At 44.6% G+C, this 20,602-nt stretch overlaps 1 protein-coding gene across 1 annotated transcript in view; it reads right to left on the minus strand.

Moving 5' to 3' along the window:
* CEP112 (centrosomal protein 112kDa) overlaps window positions 1–20,602 on the minus strand; it is a 353,141-nt gene that overhangs the window by 68,688 nt on the left and 263,851 nt on the right. The window contains exon 24 of the mRNA XM_015572412.1: window positions 14,589–14,678. Within this exon, the coding sequence (XP_015427898.1) occupies window positions 14,589–14,678 (90 nt within the window). The remainder of the gene's footprint in view (window positions 1–14,588; window positions 14,679–20,602) is intronic.

Consider the following 20,602-nt stretch of genomic DNA (forward strand, 5'->3'; position numbering starts at 1 on the left):
AGTGTTCTGAAGATGTCTATTAAGTCCATCTGATCTAGTGAGTCATTTAGGATTGCTGTATCTTTACTGATTGTTTGTCTATAGGACTTATCCAGTGCTGTCAGTGGTGTATTAAAGCCCCCTACTATGATTGTATTGTTGTCGATCTCTCCTTTGATATCTTCCAGGAGTTTTTTTTATAAATTTGGGTGCTCCTGCATTGGGTGCATATATGTTTACCAGGGTTATATCTTCTTGTTGTATTGATCCCTTTAGTATTATGAAGTTGGCCTGCCTTTTTTAATATAATGCACTAATTGATAATTAGAGAGAGAGAGAGGCCTTCACTTCTGAGCTTTCGTCAGTGAGGCGATATCCCTTTCCGATGAGTTGAGTCCAGCCAGGCACAGTCAAGGTACTTGGGTTTCTTTGTACTCCTCTCCCCTTTATTTCAGATTTTATATGAATGAAACACGATGAGTAATTCCTTCTCTTTGGATCCTTCAGGATATTATTTAAACACTGGCATCTGGTCTAAGGGAAATTTAATGCTAAGTCAGAGGAGTATTTGAAAAATAGCTCACATCTGGTTTTGTGCTCCCCGTCGCTGGAAGTACACAGTGCGGAGGAAATGAGCGCATGGCTGGCGCGGGCTCGGGGCTGGTGGGGCTGGTGCCTTCGCTGTAATGCATACCACAGCGCTCCCTTTTATAAAGTGAGGGATTAGTGCCACCTTCTTTGTAGCAATGTCGTGACCTCTATAATGCTTCTTAAATTGAGGACAATGATGGACCTACCAAGCCTTACCACATGATTTAAATCTGATCTGACAGTACTTAAACCCAGAAGTCCAGAAGGCTAATGGTTGAACAAGCTTGGGAAAATGTCCAGGGAACCGAACGTAGAGACCCAGTGAATTACAGAGAGCAATCACAACTTCGGGGCGAGGTTGGTGAGGGAGAACGTGGTATTTCTGAGTCTGTCTGTTATAGGATTGACTACAGCTCTGGTCCCATCCTGATGTCCCAAAGATAAATAAAATCCCACTCAACCAAACAAAATAACAGAAAAAAATCAATTCACTCCCCTCCCCCAAACTCCCAAATCCTATAATCCTTTCTCTTTTACCTCTAGAGTTTTTATATTAAGGATATGCATTTAAAAAACATTCCTACTCTCATGCAGAAAAAAGAAAGTCTTTTGAGAGGAGTCTCACAGAGACTAAAAATTAGCAGGTATATTTTAAATGTCATGCACTTAGTTAGAAAAAAAAGTGGAAACAGGGTTAAGATCAGTTTGTAGTATTTGTTTACCGAGGATAAGTAACTTGGAGAACCACGGAGGACAAAGCACCCATCCGGGCCATGAATATCTTGAGCCTCTAACCACCAGGGACGCAGCCACTGGCCCAAATGGGCCAATACCTGGGACACGACTCTTAGGGGAGTCACTCCATTTCAATAAACTAAATGGCAGGGTCGGGGTTATTCTTCATTTTGTTTTTAGCTTGTACACAATTCACATGTCAAGAACATCTCCGTAGTTCTTGGACTCTTCCCCAGGGCCCTCAGGTATGCTGAGCTGCTCCAACACATGGTAAGTCCTGGGCTCCCAGTCAGGAACTCCCCACCCACATCCAAGAGAACTTCTTACCCCAGTGACTTGTATTTCAGCATTTTTCTTCATAACTCCGCTCCCCCACCGGGAAAATCCTCTGTTTGTAGTTAAAGCACTAAAAGTCTATATAATTCATAACCACAAAGTCCGAGAGAACTCTAAAACCACCTGACTGCATGTGGCTCTTGGTGAGCAATATCCCGGGATGACGCCAGCTGAAAGGGAATCCAAGCGCTCTCTACAGCCACACAAGGTAGAGCTCCCTTCCCTGCTCTCCTGGTATGAAGGAGAGAGGCTGCCTTCCTCTCCAGTTTTGTCAAAATGGAATGAGTTCTCTTCTAGCAGCTCAGTGCTACTGATTTGTAGGAGGTGGTACCACCCTCTCAGCCAAGGACAGGTTTGAACGGGCTATTTTGGACCAGCAGGCCAGCCCCATGCCAAACGTCTAGTGATGCTTTTCTCCTGGTCTCTCCTTTTCCCGCTCCTCCTCCCAAGCCCCCTACACACACACACACACACACACACACACACACACACACACAGAACTTGCCCTCCTCTGCAGTCCATTCTGGTGCCCAATATTTCCACATTTCTCACCACATTCGCCTAGCAGAACTTTCTTTTGGTAAAGACTCTGATGGGTGAACATTTTGAGGAATAACTTGCAGTAATAAGTCACTAGTTGAAAAATAAAGTTCTGGCCCCTGAAACCTGACCCTTCACCTTCACCCCCATAATTTCAGTTTTCAGCAAGTAAGTAGGGGAAACATAACATTTGGGGAGAGGAGCAGCTGGCCCTTCTCTCTTCACCAAAATCATGAACCAGGTTGGCTTTGCTTGGTATTAAGAGAAACTCTATTACTACTGCCTATTATTTTAATGACTAATTTCTCTTCCCTTTCAAAGCTGTTATGACATTGAGCCCCAATGCTTTGGTACCACAAGACCAAAACCAAGGCGTTGGCTGGCCTAGACTTACCTGGAGGCTCTAGGGGAGACTTTGCCCTCGAGCTCGTTCAGGTTGTGGGTGAAATTCAGCTCTGGCTGTAGGACTGATGGCCCCATTGCCTTGCTGGTTGTCAATGGGAGCCTCTCTCAGCCCTGCAAAGCCTCCTGCATCCTCCCCATAGAATCCACTCCCACTTTAAATCAGCAATCCTTCTCACTCTTGGAATCTCTGACCTCCCTTCAGCCACATCTATTCTGTCTCCAGCCAGAGAAAGTTCTCTGCCCTTAAGTAGCCATCTGTTTAGGTGGGGCTCACTACCCCAATAATCTGAGATAACCTCCCGACGTTAAAGTCATTGATCACTAATTTTAATTACTAGTATACCTGCAAAGTCTCTTTCTGCCATGTGATGCACATATTCACAGATCCCAGGGATTAGAGAACCAAGATTCCTGGGAGATATTCTGTCTACCACAATCCTTACCCTATGTAGTATACAACAATAAATCTGAGATGGGTTAAAGAGTTAAATGTGTAAAAAAAAATTCTTAAAAGTACTAGAAAAAAATAAAAGAATATATTTTATAATCTTGGGATAGACAGGACCTTCCTTAGCAAGCTGAGAAACCATAAAGAAAAATAATTCTCAAAAAAAGAAAATATCGAATATAGGCGTTAAAAGATAAGCAACTGGGGGAAAGTATTTGCAACGTATTTAACTAATAAATCATTAATAAACAGAATGTCTAATAAAATAAATGTCAATAGATTAAGTTAGAATAAAATCAATAAAAAAATTAGCAATGAATGTGATCAAGCAATTCACAGAAATGCAAATATTGTATTTTCACTTCTAGTAATAGAAACTCAGAGAATTCTCTCCCAAGTCTGCTATGAAGTGTGGAACTAGCAAGGCAGGGAAGACATGGGGCTCAGATGTGAGAGATGTCAGAAACTAAGACAGCTTGTTGTCTGGCACTGGGAGACATTTTCACACAGGGCTTTTGCCGATTTGGGAGCGGTTGGTGAGAGGCTGAGAAACCGAACAGATCTCTGAACAGCCTCACAAAAAAAGCCAGGGAGACACAAACCACAGTGCAGGACTCGCTAAAGGGGCGTGTCTGGTAAAATCCCAGGCTTTGGGTGGATGCCAAAGGGCCACACCCGAGGAGTAGGAGTGAGCTGGACACAGACCAGCCCTCTCTAGAACTGAAGTCGACTTTGAATCATCTCCATCTCCTGAGAGGGGACGAAGGTCACTGGAGATGGCAAGTGCCACCACCTGCCTACCTGGGAGCAAATGTAAACCCTCCCTGGAAAGTTAACATTATCATAGGTCTCAATTACTTCTATAAGGTTCCACAGAAAGGATCTGGCACTCAATCAAAATAGCCAGATTCACAATATGAAAGCAAGGCAATATGACCAAAAGCCAAGAGAAACAAGATAAGGAAATAAGATGCATGTGAACTCTAGATAATGGTTATCAGACCCAGATTTTGAGAATACCAAGATAAATATGTAAAACAAAATAAGAAAAATGTTGTGAACTTTGGCACAGGCTAGGAAACTAAAAAGGAGTTATGTAGAAAATACAGCTCTGGAAAATATAATAACCAAAACCAAAAATCGGTTTAATATCAGATGAGATACAGCTAAGAAGAGAATCATAAACTAGAAGCTGGATAAAAGAACATATGTACCCAGAATAAATACAGAACGTAGGGAACATAGCTAAGAGGTCTAAGATACATATAATTATAGCCCCAAAAAGAGAAGAGAGAGAATTAGGCAGAAGTTAAAATAGAAAATCTGAATACTATAATCACTAAAGAAAACTTAGTCTAATTAATTGAAAAATTTTCCAACAAAGAAAACTCTAGGCCCAGGTAGCCTCATCTACCAAACATTTTAAGGATGAAATATTATCAATATCACACAAAGGATTCCAGAAAACAGAGGTCAGCATACTTTGATAACAAAATTCAGTGAGAACATTAAAATAAAACAAAATTATAGGCCAATCTCATTCATAAACACTGATGTAAAAATCCTACACAAAATATCAACAAACTAAAATCCTGCATAAAGCTAAAAAGGGATAAGTCATCAAGAACAAATGGGGCCCATTCCAGAAATGCAAGTTGAGTTACTGTTAAAAGTCAGTCAGTGAAGTTCACTGCATTAGCAGAAAAAAAGGACAGTCGAATTATTATCTCAAAATGGGAAAAAAGACATTTAATAAAGTTGAACATCCATTTATAATTTTAAAAAGACTTGGTAATAATAGAAACTTCCTTATTGTGATAAAGGGAACCTGTATGAAAGTCAATTGTATTTCTACATGTCAGCCACAAACATTGCTGTGAGAGAGAAACATCCACCGACTGCCTCCTGCACGGCCCCTACCGGGGATCAAGCCTGCAACTCCGGCACATGCCCTGACTGGGAACCAGCAACCTTTCGGTGCATGGGATGTCGGTCACCCAAACAAAGGAGCCACACTGGCCAGGGTCATTCAGTTAGCTTTTTAAACTTCAGAATTTTCCTTTGTATTAAAAAAAATCACTTTTCTTTCCTTATTACTAATTTAAACTGATATATGTCGGGTGCCTCGAAAATACCTCTGCTTTGTCATTTGTTTGACATAAACAAGATCAGTTGCTTCTACCTGAAAATAGTCCTTTCTCAACAGGAAAAGGAAATATTTTCTGGTAGGACTGTAATAGAAAAGGAATCTAAGAAAAGGCATCTTAGAACATTGGATACTCTTCTCCGAACCTGACCAGCACACTAACTAGTCATCAAGCATTTCTCCCGTGTAACCATGCTGCCTCGCCCCACCCTCTTTCACCAGCTCTGTGTTTATCTCTCCTTGTACTTCCTCCTTCCAGCTGTTCACTCAACCCCATGAATTCCATGCTTAGTCGCTGCCAGGAAAGTAAGCCCTGCCAGGGCATTCCCCGGGGACGGAATCTGCTCTTCATCTTCCCGGGAGACCATCTGCGGGCCCAGGTCTGTGCTTGATATGCTGCTTGTCCACCTGCTGTCAAGGTGCACAGAACACAACGTGGTGTTGAGCTTTTGTCCTGCTTTTTGAAAAATTGTCTCCACAATTTACTGACTTGGAGTAAGTCATTTGTATGAAATCATTTTGGATTACAAAAATAATTTTGAAAAAGACTAAAATGAAAGCCAACACTATAAAAAAAAAATCAAACCAAAAGAAGTGAGAATGCCGCGTTGCATCACTTCCCTGTAGGAGTGAAGATGGGCTCCAGCCCTGGGCGGGCATTAGCAGGCTGGACCCCAACAGCCCTGTGCAGCCCTGTGGCCCCACCCCACCCGGTAACCCCAGTATTCACTGCCTGGCCTGGACGGAGAGCCACTGAATAACGTAGAAAATGCAATGGCACAGTGGTGCTTTGCTGACGCTTGGATATGATATGTCAGCGAAGTGCAGATTAAAAAACACGCAGCGTTGCTTCTGGGACCTGCCTCCTCTCCTCCCAGCACAACAAGCCCAGGGATGTTCAAAACAAAGAGAATCTCAAGAAAGCGATGAAGAAACTCACAGCACATCCACCGCAGAGGAGCTGCTTTGTTATCCTTTAAAAATGGCCCTGTGATCATCCTGCAAGTTTTAAGTGGCGGTTTGGGGTACAAATGTCTAACGTGATTTGCCACTAAAATCACCTGGACTAACTGATCTATAAGGAACACTTGGATGAGATGCATATTTTAATAAAAACACTCTTGTCCCTGGCACCGTGCTTTCAGTGCTTTTCAGAATACAGGCGAGTGTTCCAACTCTCATTGACAGTAAAATGTGGCCAAAATTAAATGTGGTTGCATCCTCCTAACGACTCAGATTTTAGAATGATGCCTCATACCAGCTGTCTGGGAACAAATGTATTTTGTTGGCATGGGAACAAAAGAATTAGTCTGAATTTTGTAAATAAACTGTGGTTATTAAAATTACTTGAAACAAGCCAGAGTAATAACCATTAAACATGAAAAGTAATAAAAGCCTTTGAGCTATATTTCTGTTGCAATGCTTATTCCTGTTTCCATAATGTGTGTTGGGATAAAGCATAGTTTTGAGCTGTTAGTACTTTTAAAAGGGTTTCACTGCAGATGCATTAGTCAACAGCAGCTAAGACTGTGAAGTTTTAAAATCCTTTATGGAAAATGGAAATTAAAGCCTTGGAAATCTGTAAAAGATGAATTCTTCCTTTCAACAGTTGTCACGATTATTGCTTAATTGATTTTCTGTCTACACAGCATCTTGGTCCCTCTTGATGAGGGTAAAGATAAGCAACGCTGTCCAGTGAACACTTTGAGTATACTGATGCTGATTTTCCTCAAACCCGCGTCACTCCCTGATAGATCACTGGGCATTGTGCGAGGCGAAGGCATTCTTTGGGAATACAAATGCTAACGGTGGTAATGGTTCAACAGGCAGATGGAGCCAAGGCACTTCAGAGATTCTAGTTTCCCAACAGCTACCGATACCGAAGGGACCACATTTTATTCTTAAACCAGGCAGCTGGGAAGAAGCAGCAGGATGCTGAGTGATCTGCAGAGAAAATAAAGGGCCTTGCTGGTGTCCACGCGGCGCTGCCTCTGGGCCTGCGATGGAGGAGATGTGGAAGGAGGATCTCCCTGCTGCGGCGCCGAGCAGCATGGTGGGCCGGACGGCATCTGCATAGCGTGGATGAACCCAGAGGACATTACACACAGAGAAATAAGCCTGACAGAGAAGAGGATCTCACTCTTCGGTGGGATTAAAACAAAAAAAAGAAAACAGTCAAACTCATAGAAACAGAGTAGCGTAGTGGTGGCCAGGGGTGGAGGTGGGGGACATGGGGAGACGTTGGTCCAGGGCACAAACTTCCAGTTACAAGACGGTCCTGGAATCTAAGGCTCACATGGGGACTATAGTCAGTAATACCCTGTTGTGCACTTGACATTTGCTGAGAGAGTAGATTTCCTGTTCGCACCACATACAGAAAAGGAATTAAGTGAGCTGATGCATGTGTAATTAACTTAATTGTGGCAATCATTCCACATGTGTTATCAACTCATCACATTGTGCATTTTAATGGTTACAAGTCTATCTGTCAATTATACCTCAATAAAGCTGGAAAAACTACTTAGGGGAAAAAGAGGAAAGGTGGTTTCCTGGGCAGGGTGCTGGCTTTGTGGCTTCTCTTAGTTCCCCTGGGGTACAAGCCCTTTGGTGCGATGATGTCTAGGAGCATAGACAAGCCACGAGAAGGCTCAAGGATCCTCCTCACCCCAGATGAAAATGATAAAAGAATACCTATCATATTTATTTTAATAAAAGCCTAACCAATAGTATACTGAGAAAAAGTCTATTTAGGATATATTTAGGAGGCGCAATACAAGGAGCTGTAATTACACAAGTTTGGTGGCCTTTGCTAGTCCTTGTCCTTAAACTCCCTTAGCATGTGATGCAACCAGTCCGTCCTTCCTTCCTTCCTTCTTTCCTTTTCCCTCCCTCCCTCCCTCCCTCCCCCTGGTATTTCCTAGAAGGCCGTGTTGATGCTAGGCACTGTCCCCAGCTTTCTTTACACTGCCAGAGGTTCTCTGAATGAGACTCCAGTCCTGCAGCCTGTCTCATTAGGCCAAATGCTGGATATAAGGATATGCATGACGGTGCCAGCCTAGGAGCACACCCTCAAAGAGCATACATCTCTCTCTCGAGAGTCTGATGGGAAACCTTTTGTAGAGGTCACAGAGATACTCCAGGAGCTCAGCTGAAAGAGAGACACGGGTGAGCAAGGTCATGGGTGGGCAAGGTCATCGAGGAGGAGCCTCAGGGCAGCCAAGGCTTCCCCCCTGAGCAGAGGCGTCCAAGCCAACATGTGTGGGTGGACGCCATGAAGAGGACAGACGGGCCCTTCTTTCCTTCAGAGCTTCCTGTCGAGTAGAAAACTCTAGTCTGTGGTTTTCTGACAAATTCTCTGGCTCTGCTCTTATCTCCCTGACCATTCCTTCCTTTGAAATCCTCGTCAGTGCCTCCCGCTCTCTCTGGTCCCATGAGCGGGGTCCTGCCAGGGGTCTGTCTGTGGCCCTCTTATCTCTGCTCTTCCTTGTCAATGCTGGCCACACCCGAGGCTTCTGGTCTGTCCCCCAAGAGACGACCCGGACATGTTCACGTTTCTAGGGCTCCTTCTTGAGCTCTGGAGTCAGCTTTTCACTAGTGTCTCCGAATGAAGGTCCTGCTGCTTGCGTCTCCGATTCGACATCTAAAAACCAGTGCTCCCTTGTCCACTGCCCACCAGCTCATCAGCTCAAACATGCGTGTTATTTTCGATATGTTCCTTCCTTTTGGCCTCTCTATCTTTGTGAATTTTAAGTGAGTCTTCACATCTATTCCTTTCTTTCTACTCCCTTTGACAAGAAAGGAACACCTTAGAGATAATGTGGGTTCAGTTCCAGATGCCCGCAATAAAGACAGTATCACAATACAGCGAGCTGTCATCTTTGCTGGTGGAGGGTTATGCCCTCAGTTTGTAAAAAACACATCTGTGAAGCGCAACAGAGTGAAGCAATAAAAGCAGTCTGCCTGTCCCCAGTTCACGCCTCCTGATGTCCCTGGGCTGGTGATGTGACCTGCAGAGCCACACCCGCTGGGTTTGTCTCTTTCATCACTTGTTCATCTTCTGCTGCCATATTCATCTTTCTAAAGTATAAACACGGTCAGTAATGCTGCCCAGTCAAAGAGAAGAAAACGCCTCAATGCTGATGACCGCTTCCTGACCAGGCACTGAGTCCTCAGTATTGCACCGAGAGTGGTCGCCAGTGGCCATGCGCGGTGCTCGGAACACAGCAGATAGTAAGGCAGGCTTGCTCTTTTGTTTTCATAATGGACATGAGTGAAGTTACCTTTCTATCATGTCTCCCCTCACTCTGTTCCAATGTCCTTCCTCTCTGCTGATGCCTAGTTACGTGCCCTCTCCTGTGAGTAGTGATAGCCACGCACACTCCTCTGTATTGTGTTGATAGTTTCTGAAGTATCTCACACACGTGACCTCGTTTTGGTGTCCACATCCACCCTGTGGGAAGGTATGAGCACTGGTGTTTTAGGGACCTGGTACCGGAGCAGTGCAGTGCTTGCCCAATGACCTGCAGGGACAAAGTGACCTGAGCACCAGCAGTCATCCCCACTGGCTCTCCCTTGTCCTGCAGCCTCTCCTGCCCCAGCCCCTGCCTTGGGTTCTGCTAACTGGCTCTGGGACAACCTCTGCCCCCTCCCCAAATACACACGATTACCTCTGAGGCTGTCTTTGCTCGCTAGATTCTCTCTGAAAGTAATGAATGTGTCTTGGCCTGAAATATAAAGTAGGTTGCAGCAAAGATGTGATTGAAAGTTGAGTATGGCTGGCTTTTTGCTATGTATTTTAAGACAACCTATGGGTTACTTGTGGCTGCACAGTCCAGACCCTTAACACCTGGACACACCAGGTAAGAGGCACAACCAAAGCAGCTGGCTGCTAATAACACTGGCCAGAAGGCAGAGGCCCTCTGGTCGCTGCCCGGGCAACAGGGCCTGGTGGGCCCTAAGAAGGCTGGCAGAGGAGTTGCCCGCCTCGGACCGCCCAGAAGGACCCGGTTCCCTTGAGGACCGCAGGCTTTTGAAACAACATGTGTCAGCGAGCGCCAAGCCCTGCCTGGGCCACGGGACCTGAGCTCTGACCAGCTGCAGGTCCTCCTCATCCTTCCTCACGGGGGGCAGGCAGGATGGACACAGGACTGATGCTGCGTCCTTTCCGCATTTGTGATTCTGAGCCTCTGAGCCATTTAGAAGAATAAGAACCTCCCTCAAGCTCCATGCGTGGAGTCTACACTGTGTACAGGCTCCTCTGTGCTACCAAACCGTAAACTCCTCTCCAACCCACTCATCTCTGTCTTCTCAGCACCTACCATGTGCCGCCACAAGCTGAGGGGAGACAGTGGGACCCTGTTGGGAAATGCACAGCGCTGGGCTAATTTATTAGGACATCTCTGGCTCACTGTCTTTTCTCACTAATTTATCTAAAATAATTTGGGAAACTGAGCGACTGATGCAATCAAAGCCATTAATACTTTCAACCTTAAGATACCTACTTCCACCCAGAGCATCTGCGGTGCGTACACTACTATCCACATTATATTAGGTCGAAATCTGACGTTGCTCAGTGCCTTCATGACAAGTGTAAACTTTGTACCGTGTTAAGAATACCAAGTGGATTTTTAAACTGTTTCTTTTCTTCCCTGTCTTTTCTATAATATTGTCCCGTGTCGGCAAATTAGTCTCATTGAGCATGATGACACACTGTTTACTCAGGAAATTGAGGGTCAGTTGTACACATCCCTGAACCGAGCGATACACAGCACGTACCCATGTTACGTCGCTCCCTCCAATGGGAAGTGTCATGGCCGGGAGCGAGCGGCCCACGTGCGCTGGGCGGGAGCGGTCCTTCCCTGGACCTCGCCTGCTGTGAGGGCTCGCATCTCTTCCTGATGACTCAGTGTCCTTGCACAAGGAGGAAGCTGGGCCAGAGCTCTGACCTCCCCGGTTTTGCTGCAATTATGGGATTCTTGCTCGGATCTTATCTGGAATCAGGAATTATTAACTCCTGGTATGGCTAAAAATAACGATGATTTATAATGACTTTACTACTTACGAATTACAAGATAAGTTGGTGTTTCTGGAAGGCTGGCTTAGATAGAGTTAGTGTTTCCTAACTTTATTTGGCTTATCTTGGACCTGCATAAGGAGCAAATTAACCCTCTGTAGCCATGATGAGCAAGCCCCCTCTGGGCGCGGTGCTGACTGACCTGCCAGGGGAGGAGTTAGGAGCGTTGATGGCACCGAGGCAAGGGGTGGGCAGCAAGGATACCACCCATCGAGACCTGATGAGAAGCAGCTTTTTGTTTTTAATTAAAAACACAACTTTTAAAATGCCTCATTCATTTTTTGTTTTTATAGAATCAAAACATAGGAATTTTTCCTAAATGAAAAACAGCAACAGTTTAAGCTTTTTCTTCTCTTTTTCTAAGTGAGCGAGTTAAAAAAAGCAGCCCAGGAAATTGTCCTTTGTAATCTCGCCAGATCCAATTCTGACTCTTTCTGCAACTTGTACCAGGATAATATGTGGTTGAAAAGGAAGAGAAGTTTTGAGAAGCTGATCCGCACACGTTTCAGTCATTTGGTTGGCTGATGTCAGGCCAGTGACTGGGACTACCCTTGCTTTGACATGCAAAACAGATAATCATATTCAACAATTTCAAGATTTTAACTATTTGCCCTGGCTGGTTTGGCTCAGTGGATAGAGCATCATCCTGCAGACTGAGGGTCCTGGGTTAGATTCTGTTTAAGGGCTCATACCTTGGTTGTAGGTTCTATTCCGGCCTCTTGTACCGGCAGGTGCGGGAGGCAACCAACTGATGTGTCTCTCTCTCACATCGATGTTTCTCCCTCTCTCTGTCTCTCCCCTCTCCTTCCACTCTCTCTAAAAATCAATGGAAAAATATCCTTGGGTGAGGATTAACAACAACAATAACAAAATAAATAAATGCACAAATCTTTAAAAAACTTAAAAAAGATTTTAACTGTCTGAGTAAGCTCATATAGAAGTGGACCCTAAGAATGTACAACACAATACTTCTAATTATTAGTGTCACAAACTGAAAGGGGGCAGAGGTCAAATTTAGATAAAGATAGTTGAATTAAATTCCAAATGAGTAGTATTTATCAAGTGCCCATCATTTGCTCTTCGGTTTTGCTGAAGCAACTGGCATTTTTTCCAGTTACAGCCTAGGATCTTGTGGAAAGGACCCAACATGTCATGGTTGCAAAGACTATGAAGTCTGCAGCTTTACCCACGGGTATTTCCTGACGTTTCTTTGGTAAACTTGGAGCCTAATAGAAGATACCAGGAATTAGTGTAAGAAATAGTCTAAAAAGCTATTGTCACTGCAAAGATGAAAGCAACTTTGATGATCAAAAAGAAGTCAATGAAAAGAGACCGAAGTGGTTCCTGAATCCTGCCCCGTTGTTCATTGGGGATTTCTTCATTTCCCTCCTCTCAGCACACGATGGAGTTTTCCGTGTGAAGCTCTGCCATGAATTAGAGCGATGTCAACAAAGTGTTACCTTAAGTCATATTTTATCACAAACTGGAGAAGGCAGGCCTCCAGGGAGCACTGTTCCTGCTTTCAGGAAGCTTGACTTCTTCAGTTACAAGCGTCCGAGACAGAGGTGGAGCCCAGCGGCCTCAGCGAAGGAAGCCTGTGCCATGGCGCGCACACCACAGCCATCCAAGGAGCTGTTTGCATCTGGGCCCGTCTGCTCTGCGTTCGTTTCCTCTGCTCTTTGCTGCTCTCTGCCCGTGGAGGGTTAATGCTGGCACGGGATGTTTGCTCCCCTGCCATCCTTAATACACCTACTTGCCCTGAGTCTGTTATGCAGCTTTTTTATGAACTAGAAATGTAACTTAAAACGTGTCATCAAAGGAGCAGAGGTTTGGCATTCAGATTAACGTGGGTTTGAATCCACCGTACTCTCTACTAGTTCTATGACCTTGGGCAGGTTACTCAACCCTCCGGGTTTTACAGCTTCTGTGACATGGGGATGATAACGCTGGCCTTACATGGTTGTTATCAGGCTACATGAACTAACATGTATAATGTTTCTTGTATAGCATCTGTGATTTTGTAGGCCATTGATACAGTATAGTTATTAATTTTGTATTCTAGTATTATCTCATTTTGTGATTCTATTGTTGACTGTATGACAGGCTCTCTGTAATACATATATTTGTATATTCATGCATATCATACACGTGATCTATACATATTACATGGCATGTATGTTATGCTGAGTGTATGTGAGAGAGTAGGAGGGAATTATGAGGCCGTCAGTTCATTGGTATGAACGCTCAGCACCTATGGGATGCTTCCATCTACCATTCTGTGCAGTCCCCTGCCTTGAGGTCTTGTTTGTAGACACCTCCCAAGATGAAAAACATCGCCTATTATCCTTACTTCAGTGTTTATTCTCCCCACAGGGTCAGAATGACTAACCGGACATTCCTGCACTGGCTGCACTATGAGACGACAGGTAATGTGCATGAGGCGTGGTGGCACCTTGGAGAATGTGAAAAATGCTGCACCCAAGAGCTGAGGACATGCATTTCTAAAGGTCCCACTGAGGCTCCTGAGCTCTCAATACACTGCTGCCTTTTTCACTTCGGTTGTCAAAATTACCCCAAAGAATAACTCACTATATCCAGAAGAACTGAATAAAAAGAATCCTGCCATTTGAAAATGAAATAGGTCATTAGCTATCATCATAGCCAGATTATTCTGGTTAAACTTGATTTATTTTATTAATATAATGGAGAGAGAGGAGAAAATTCAGTTCAAAAGAAAATGTGATTTCTGTCTCTCCATTCGAATATGATGACACGACACACACTGCTCGCTGGTTGTGGACCCAACATCCCTCTCCCCACTTCCTGTTCAGGTTATTCTCCCTCTCCCACGTAGATCCCCGTTGGTCTAGGCTGGTATGGGTCCCCTCAGTCCTCTTGCCAGGGATTGGATGTGCCAGGGAGAGCATGTGACCTGTCCTGGCCAATGAGAAGCTAGGGGTATGTGTGTAGGGGTTGTTGGGAAAGGTCTTACTCTTCAGAAGGGTCCCTAGAGGCAGACAGTCCGCTTCTGCCTCTGGATATTGCTGGGAATTATGAGAGGCCTTGGCAGTGCTTTTAGGATGAAGTCAACCCAGGGGAAGAGCCACAAGAATGTTATAGAGGGAGCCAAGGCCCGAGGCTCTCTGCCCAGAGCCTGCCCTACCTACAGCCTTCTGGTTTTGTGAGGTAATAAATCTCTTTGTTGTCTCTGCCAGCCAGGAGTGGGGCACTCTGTTACGTGCAGCCAAACACCCCAGTGGAAACAGGAAACACATCGGCTCCCGCTGTGGAGAAACACACAAGCACGCCGGCGCGGGGGGTGTGGGGGGGCGTACCTGCTCCTGGGCCTCCAGCTCCCTGTGCTGCAACTTCTTCTCTGCGCATCGCACTTGGTTCGAGCGGTTTTCCAGTTCATCTCGCAAGGCCTGAAACAGCATATGATAAACACGTAAACAGGAAAAACGAGCGCCCCTGAAACAAAGGTTTTATCACCTGAACTGGCATCAAAAAGCTTCAGATCTCTAGCCTATTACTGTCATTCCACAGAGTTCAGGCAAACAAAACCAGATTTTAAATGCCAGGCCCTGATGTTTTCCACTTTAAGAATAATCAGTATAAAAAATTCCAAACTTATAAAACAGACACATTAGTGGGTGTCAATTTATTTTATAAAAACGCCTCTTACATTCCCAGCATAGAACCAGGAGCATGCAATAGAGCACAGAGCTGTTGCTAATTAAAACAGCTTTGTCGGTACACCTACAAGGTACAGGCACACGCGGAACCATGTTGTGACAGCTAGGAATTGTAATGCTGGACTAACGTGACACTTCAAAATTACACCACGGCAATGTGAGCAACATATGGAAGCTTGAAAGGAGTTTCCCCACCACGTCACTGAGGGTGGTGCAGAATGCGAGGAACCTGTAAGAAGTGGAAGGACATGATCTCTTTCAGTTGCCAAGTAGCTGCAGGAAATAGAATTCAGGTTAATAGAGGGAACTTACAACCCACGAAGATCAGTAATTATCATCGAGTTGACTACTATTTTAAGAGGTGAACTAGAAAAGAAACAGTCCATTTAAGCCACCCGATGTACTATAGATATAATACACAGAAGTTTACAGTGAGCAGAACACAGGATGATAACTATAAAGATGCCAAATTCTCAAAACAAAATTAATTCAATCAAGACCATCGTGTATCTGCTGTATGTCAAGACCTATTGCGGTTAGAAAGAGCAGTGAAAGAAAGCAGACAAAACAATCCCCTGCTCTCAGGAAGCCTACACTATTGGGGGCAGATGATAAGCAAACCATGAGTATAATATATGTCAGTGGCAAGTGAGGAGACTACTAAACCTACCATTTTTTAAAATCAATATCATCAAAATAGAAGTGAAATTACACTTGCTTTTCAAAAAGGTACCACTTTTCAAATCTGCTCACAGTTTAACTAAAGATGTAAAACATGTGACCTTTCTAAGGTTAATCAGAGAAAGCAGTATGTCTAGAAATTACTTTTATTATCTATTAAAAAAGTCAGTCTAAAAAGATTGGAGAGAAACCAAATAGTAGCCCACTTTTTTAAAAGTTGAAATGTACTAGATGAAAAGAAAATGACGGTTTATATTGGCAGCTGTTCCTGGTCTCATTTTCTGAAAAATTATTAGGCCATTGGAGTGCCAACCTCGGAATTCAACATCAGGACTATGCAAAAATGACCACAATTACTCAATAAGTACAAGCAGGAACATTCTTCTAAGTTGTGGCTTCTTTACTCAGAAACCTTCAAGTCTGACACACACAAAAATCACAACTCTTAGTTTATTCCTGAGAAAAGCCCAAGATAATTAAAGAATGGAATGTCCAACATTGGGTAAAAGCAAAACACACACACACACACACACAAAACAACAACTGCTGGGACAGTTATACTGTTTATTCGGCGAAATTAATCCTCGCCCTGAGGTCTGCTGGTTGACTTGCATCATTTTCTCCCGGGTCAACCTCCCCTGGATGCCCTATAGGAAGTCCCTGGGTGCCCACTTGGAGCGCTCTGATTGGTCAGGAACAAAGAGTGACACTTTCCAGAAGAAAGTGTGACTGTCCTATTGAGCTTTCTGAGAACAGTGAGGGTATGCCACATGCTTTCAAAGGCATCAGGTTACAGGACAATTGTATTTGTTTGTATATAATATGAAAATACGTAGACCCAATAAGAGTGTAAACTATGTTACTTGTTAACGGCCTTTCCAGGGAGAGGAGGAGCCCTGGTGGCGAAGGGGCCTGTGAAGGCACCTGTGACAGGACGAGAGCTTTGCCACTGATTTGGGGGGAAATGTGTATTATAGTCAGTGCTCATCAACTTTGTAAACAGGATTCAAACAACCATGCGCCAAGGGATTGTGGTCTTATTAAAAACCAATTTCTTGTCCAATCTCAGAGGGAAGGCAGGGTGGTGGGTGGGTGGGAAAAGATCAACCAAAGACCTTATATGCACATATGCATAACCCATGGACACAGACAAGAGGGTGGTGGAGGCCTGGAGAGGGGGCAGGAGGGCTGGAAGGGGATAATGGGGGAATAAGGGGGGGCATATGTAATACTTTCAACATAAAGAGTTAAAAACAAACAAAAACCAGTTTCTTTCCTATTCTGAAGGCATCATATAAACATGAAATGATGGCAGACATTTTAATAATGAATAAATGAAACGAACGTTCATTTTGATTATAAAGTGGTTAATACGATATTTCATAAAGGGAGACATCACAGAAGGGGAAATATGGTGCCATAATGATAAAAAGATATAACCAAAATGTTCCCAGGGCACAAAGCACATGGCCAGCAGAGAGGCTTTCGGACTTCGAAGTCCTGACCTTGCTCGTGGCCAGCCTCTCAGCAGCTCCACGCGTGGGGTGGGAGGGGCGTCCACTCTGGCACATGACCCCTATGACCTCACTATCCTCCCCAGCAGCAACACACAAATTTGCTTCAGCTCCTAACCCACAAAATCAATACTCCAGCCTCTTACCAGAGATACATCTCAAAACCTCTACTTTCCCAAAACCTCGGTTAAGAGAAGTTTGGAAAAATCCACTTGCCAATCAACACAGAATCAACAGAATGGGAGTCGCCCTTCTCCTGAATCCCTTGTTCAGCAGAGCCAACTCCAGTCACTCTCTTACACATTTGTTGGGCAAATTGTAGAATTATGCCCTCCCCCCACCCCCTTTTTAGGGTTCACACCAGTCCTCACTGACATGAGATTTCACCTTTCACACTTATATTCTCCCTCATTTTCTTGCCAAGTCTTGGCCAATGCTTGTGTCTGCAAAGCCCACAGGCTCGTTTTCCTGGGCCTGCCATACATCGAGGGGCCAAGGACAATGGGTTCTTTCCTTGGCTCGGCCGCATGGAGCATGTTGCAGGTGTTCTCTGGGAGATCACAGTGCCCATCTGTTTAAAGGGACTGGTGAGAGCGTCTGTGAGCAGAAAGACTGTGGATTAGGTAATGCCCTGAACAGATATAAACCGGACCCTGCAGGTCGGCCTGGTCACGAAACAGGAGGCAGATGAGCGAGCGCTGGGGGAAGTGAGAAGGCGCCTTGGAGCAGCAAGGCCTGCACAGCTGAGCACGCTCACAAGAAGGAAAAAGCAGTCTCGCGTCAAGAGGCTGTTGAAAACTGGTGAAGCTGGGTGATGGGTAGAAGGAGGTTCTGATGCTGTTCTCCCTACTTTTGTGTGTTTGAAAGTTCCCATCATAAAAAGTTAAAAAAAAAGAGTAAAGCTTTTCCTGCTTAAACAACATGAAGTCGCCATATCCTTCCTTTCATGAGGTCTGAATGTACCATCTCACTTCAGAGAAAACAGCCGACTATTCGCCATTCAGTGGGCAGGAGGGACGGAGGATTCCCCACCTGGATCCTGTGCATGAGGGGAGGAAGCAAGGAGTGGGATTCGCCCTGTGACCTACGGAGATCATCACTGTGAAGGGAAGGCTTGTTTATGTCCTTATGGAGTTATAATTTAGGCAGTAAAATTCCAGGTTTATTTTTTCAATGGTGATGATCTGTTTTACATTGAAAACATGTGATAAGATTTGTGTCAAAAATTATCTGTTAGCATTATAACATTTTGATGTAGACCGTCTTCCACTGCTTACCCACCTAACAACGACACCTGCTCTGCGCCTGCAGTGGAGAGACACTAATTATAAAGGGAAATGAGGGCGACTCTCATTTCAACCTAATTGCCTTTTAATAACGCCCACACTGAAGCAGCATTACTTCAACTCGGTGTACAAATGGTGCTGACAGTATTTTCTGATGAGCAGGTTTCCCTTGACATGGAAAATGACACAAACAGCACATGTGTTCTTTTTTCTATGACTGTTAACTCAAAGTTAAGGGAAAATGAAATAAAAGCAATAAACAGTATTTTTATGTCAGATTTGTACACTTATTTATTTTTATCACAGATTAAACAACTGGGGTCCAGCAGGAAGACCCAGCTCTGTCCCCAGAGGAGGAGCTAGGAGCCTGGGCCGAGGAAGGTGACACAATGGCAGATAGTGACACTCTTACTGGGGGGTCTCACTGGCTATTTTCGAGGCCATTCTAGCTCCTGTTTTATTTTAAATAGGCCACATCTATTAACAAAAGTAACAAGTCTTCTTACTGAAATGCCAGTTGAGATTTCTTTTAAAGTGATTTCTTCATTCAGACCTTCCCAGGGTGCGTAGCGAACCACAACAGGTTTACTGATGATTCCACAGTGATGGGAACGGGCCATCCTACTGATCCGAAGAAAACCAGACCCACAGTTCCTGCAGGGCCACCGAGGCACTCACAACACAACAGTATCCTTTTTTCTTTATGGCTTACATTCAGCTTTTAATTTTTTTTCCACATTCTGAGCAAGCACCTTTATTTAAGTCCCCAAATTCAGTCTCACAACCTGGCATGAAGAAAAGGAGATTTGGGGCGGTTGGAACCCAATACATATGCCACCCTTCACAGAAAGCACATTCCTTTCAGGTGGAAACTTCTCGGTTTTGCAACAAACCACGTGGATGAGAGACTACACTTCGATGTGAGCTATTGCTGTAGTTCTGATCAGGCTACTGAGTCACCATAAAGACAAAACCACTGCGGCCCATATAAAAAGACAAGAGTTCTGTTGTGACCAAAGACTAAGACGTTTCATTTGTTCTCTCTTCTCTCACCTATTTTCAGTTCTCTAAAATTCCCAAACAACCTCTTTTAAAAGCCCTAAGGATGCACTTTTTAAAAAGTTCATGTTTCCTGGTCTTAGCAGAGGTTCCAGGAAAAGAAACCTTGTTATCTAAGGCTTTGATGATCTAGGGACACTGGAATCTCCTAACGCACCTCATTAACGTTGCCCGTCTCCCAGGAGACCATCCTGACAGTTCCCAGTCTCCTCTGAAAGCGGCCAGTCCCCTGCTCACCCAGACAGCCCCACTTGTGAACAAGCTCTTATCTGGGGTGGTAGAAACCTAGGATCAAGTTCAAGAACCACAGCTAGGGTTGGGGATCACAGAGGAATTTCCGCCTTCGGCCAGCGTGATAAGGGCTGACAGGAGCTCAGTCTGCAGAACAGGGGAGCTGCTCAGCCTCCTGATCACTCCTGCGCCCGCCCAGGGAGGAGGGGCACCCACAGCCACTCCTCTACACGGCCACTCTCTTCCCTGCTGACCGTTCACACACGCCATGCTTTGGGCCTGCAGCAGCATTCCAGTTTCCCTCCAACCACCTGTGAACTTCTCCTCTATTAAAACTGAAGTCGAGTCCTGTCTTCCACGAAACATTTCAAATGTACACTGCAGAAAACTCCTATCTCTCAGTAAGTCGTTAAGTCCCATATGATAACATCTTTACCAACCTCTCTGCATTATGAATTTTTCTGACTTTTTTCTCATTTCAGACTCCGAGCTTCAAAAGGCAACACCAGCCCCCCCCCCTATATTTTTAAAGTGATAACACTGAATAAAGTGTGGATGCTATGACAATTGTATTACTGGTGACATTAGCCAGTTACATAAAGATCTAGTTGCCTTTTATTTAAAGCAGTTGGGGTATTCCCAATAAAATTTCTCCAGAATTCTCTCACCGCACGCCCTCCCCCCCAACCCTCATCCACCCACAAGCTACATAACTACATTTCCCCTTCCTCTGCCCCTGGATAGAAATATCTGAGTTTTACCATCTGTCCCCTCAGATGTCAGAGGGACACTCCTTGTTTTCTCAAGATAATGCCTCTGTTGGTGTCCCAAAGGTCTGAGGGGTTGTTCACTGGCACCTGTGATCTCTCCTTTGCACTGAGCC

The sequence above is a fragment of the Myotis davidii genome, unplaced genomic scaffold, assembly GCF_000327345.1.
Source record: "Myotis davidii unplaced genomic scaffold, ASM32734v1 scaffold69, whole genome shotgun sequence".
Lineage (NCBI taxonomy): Eukaryota > Metazoa > Chordata > Mammalia > Chiroptera > Vespertilionidae > Myotis > Myotis davidii.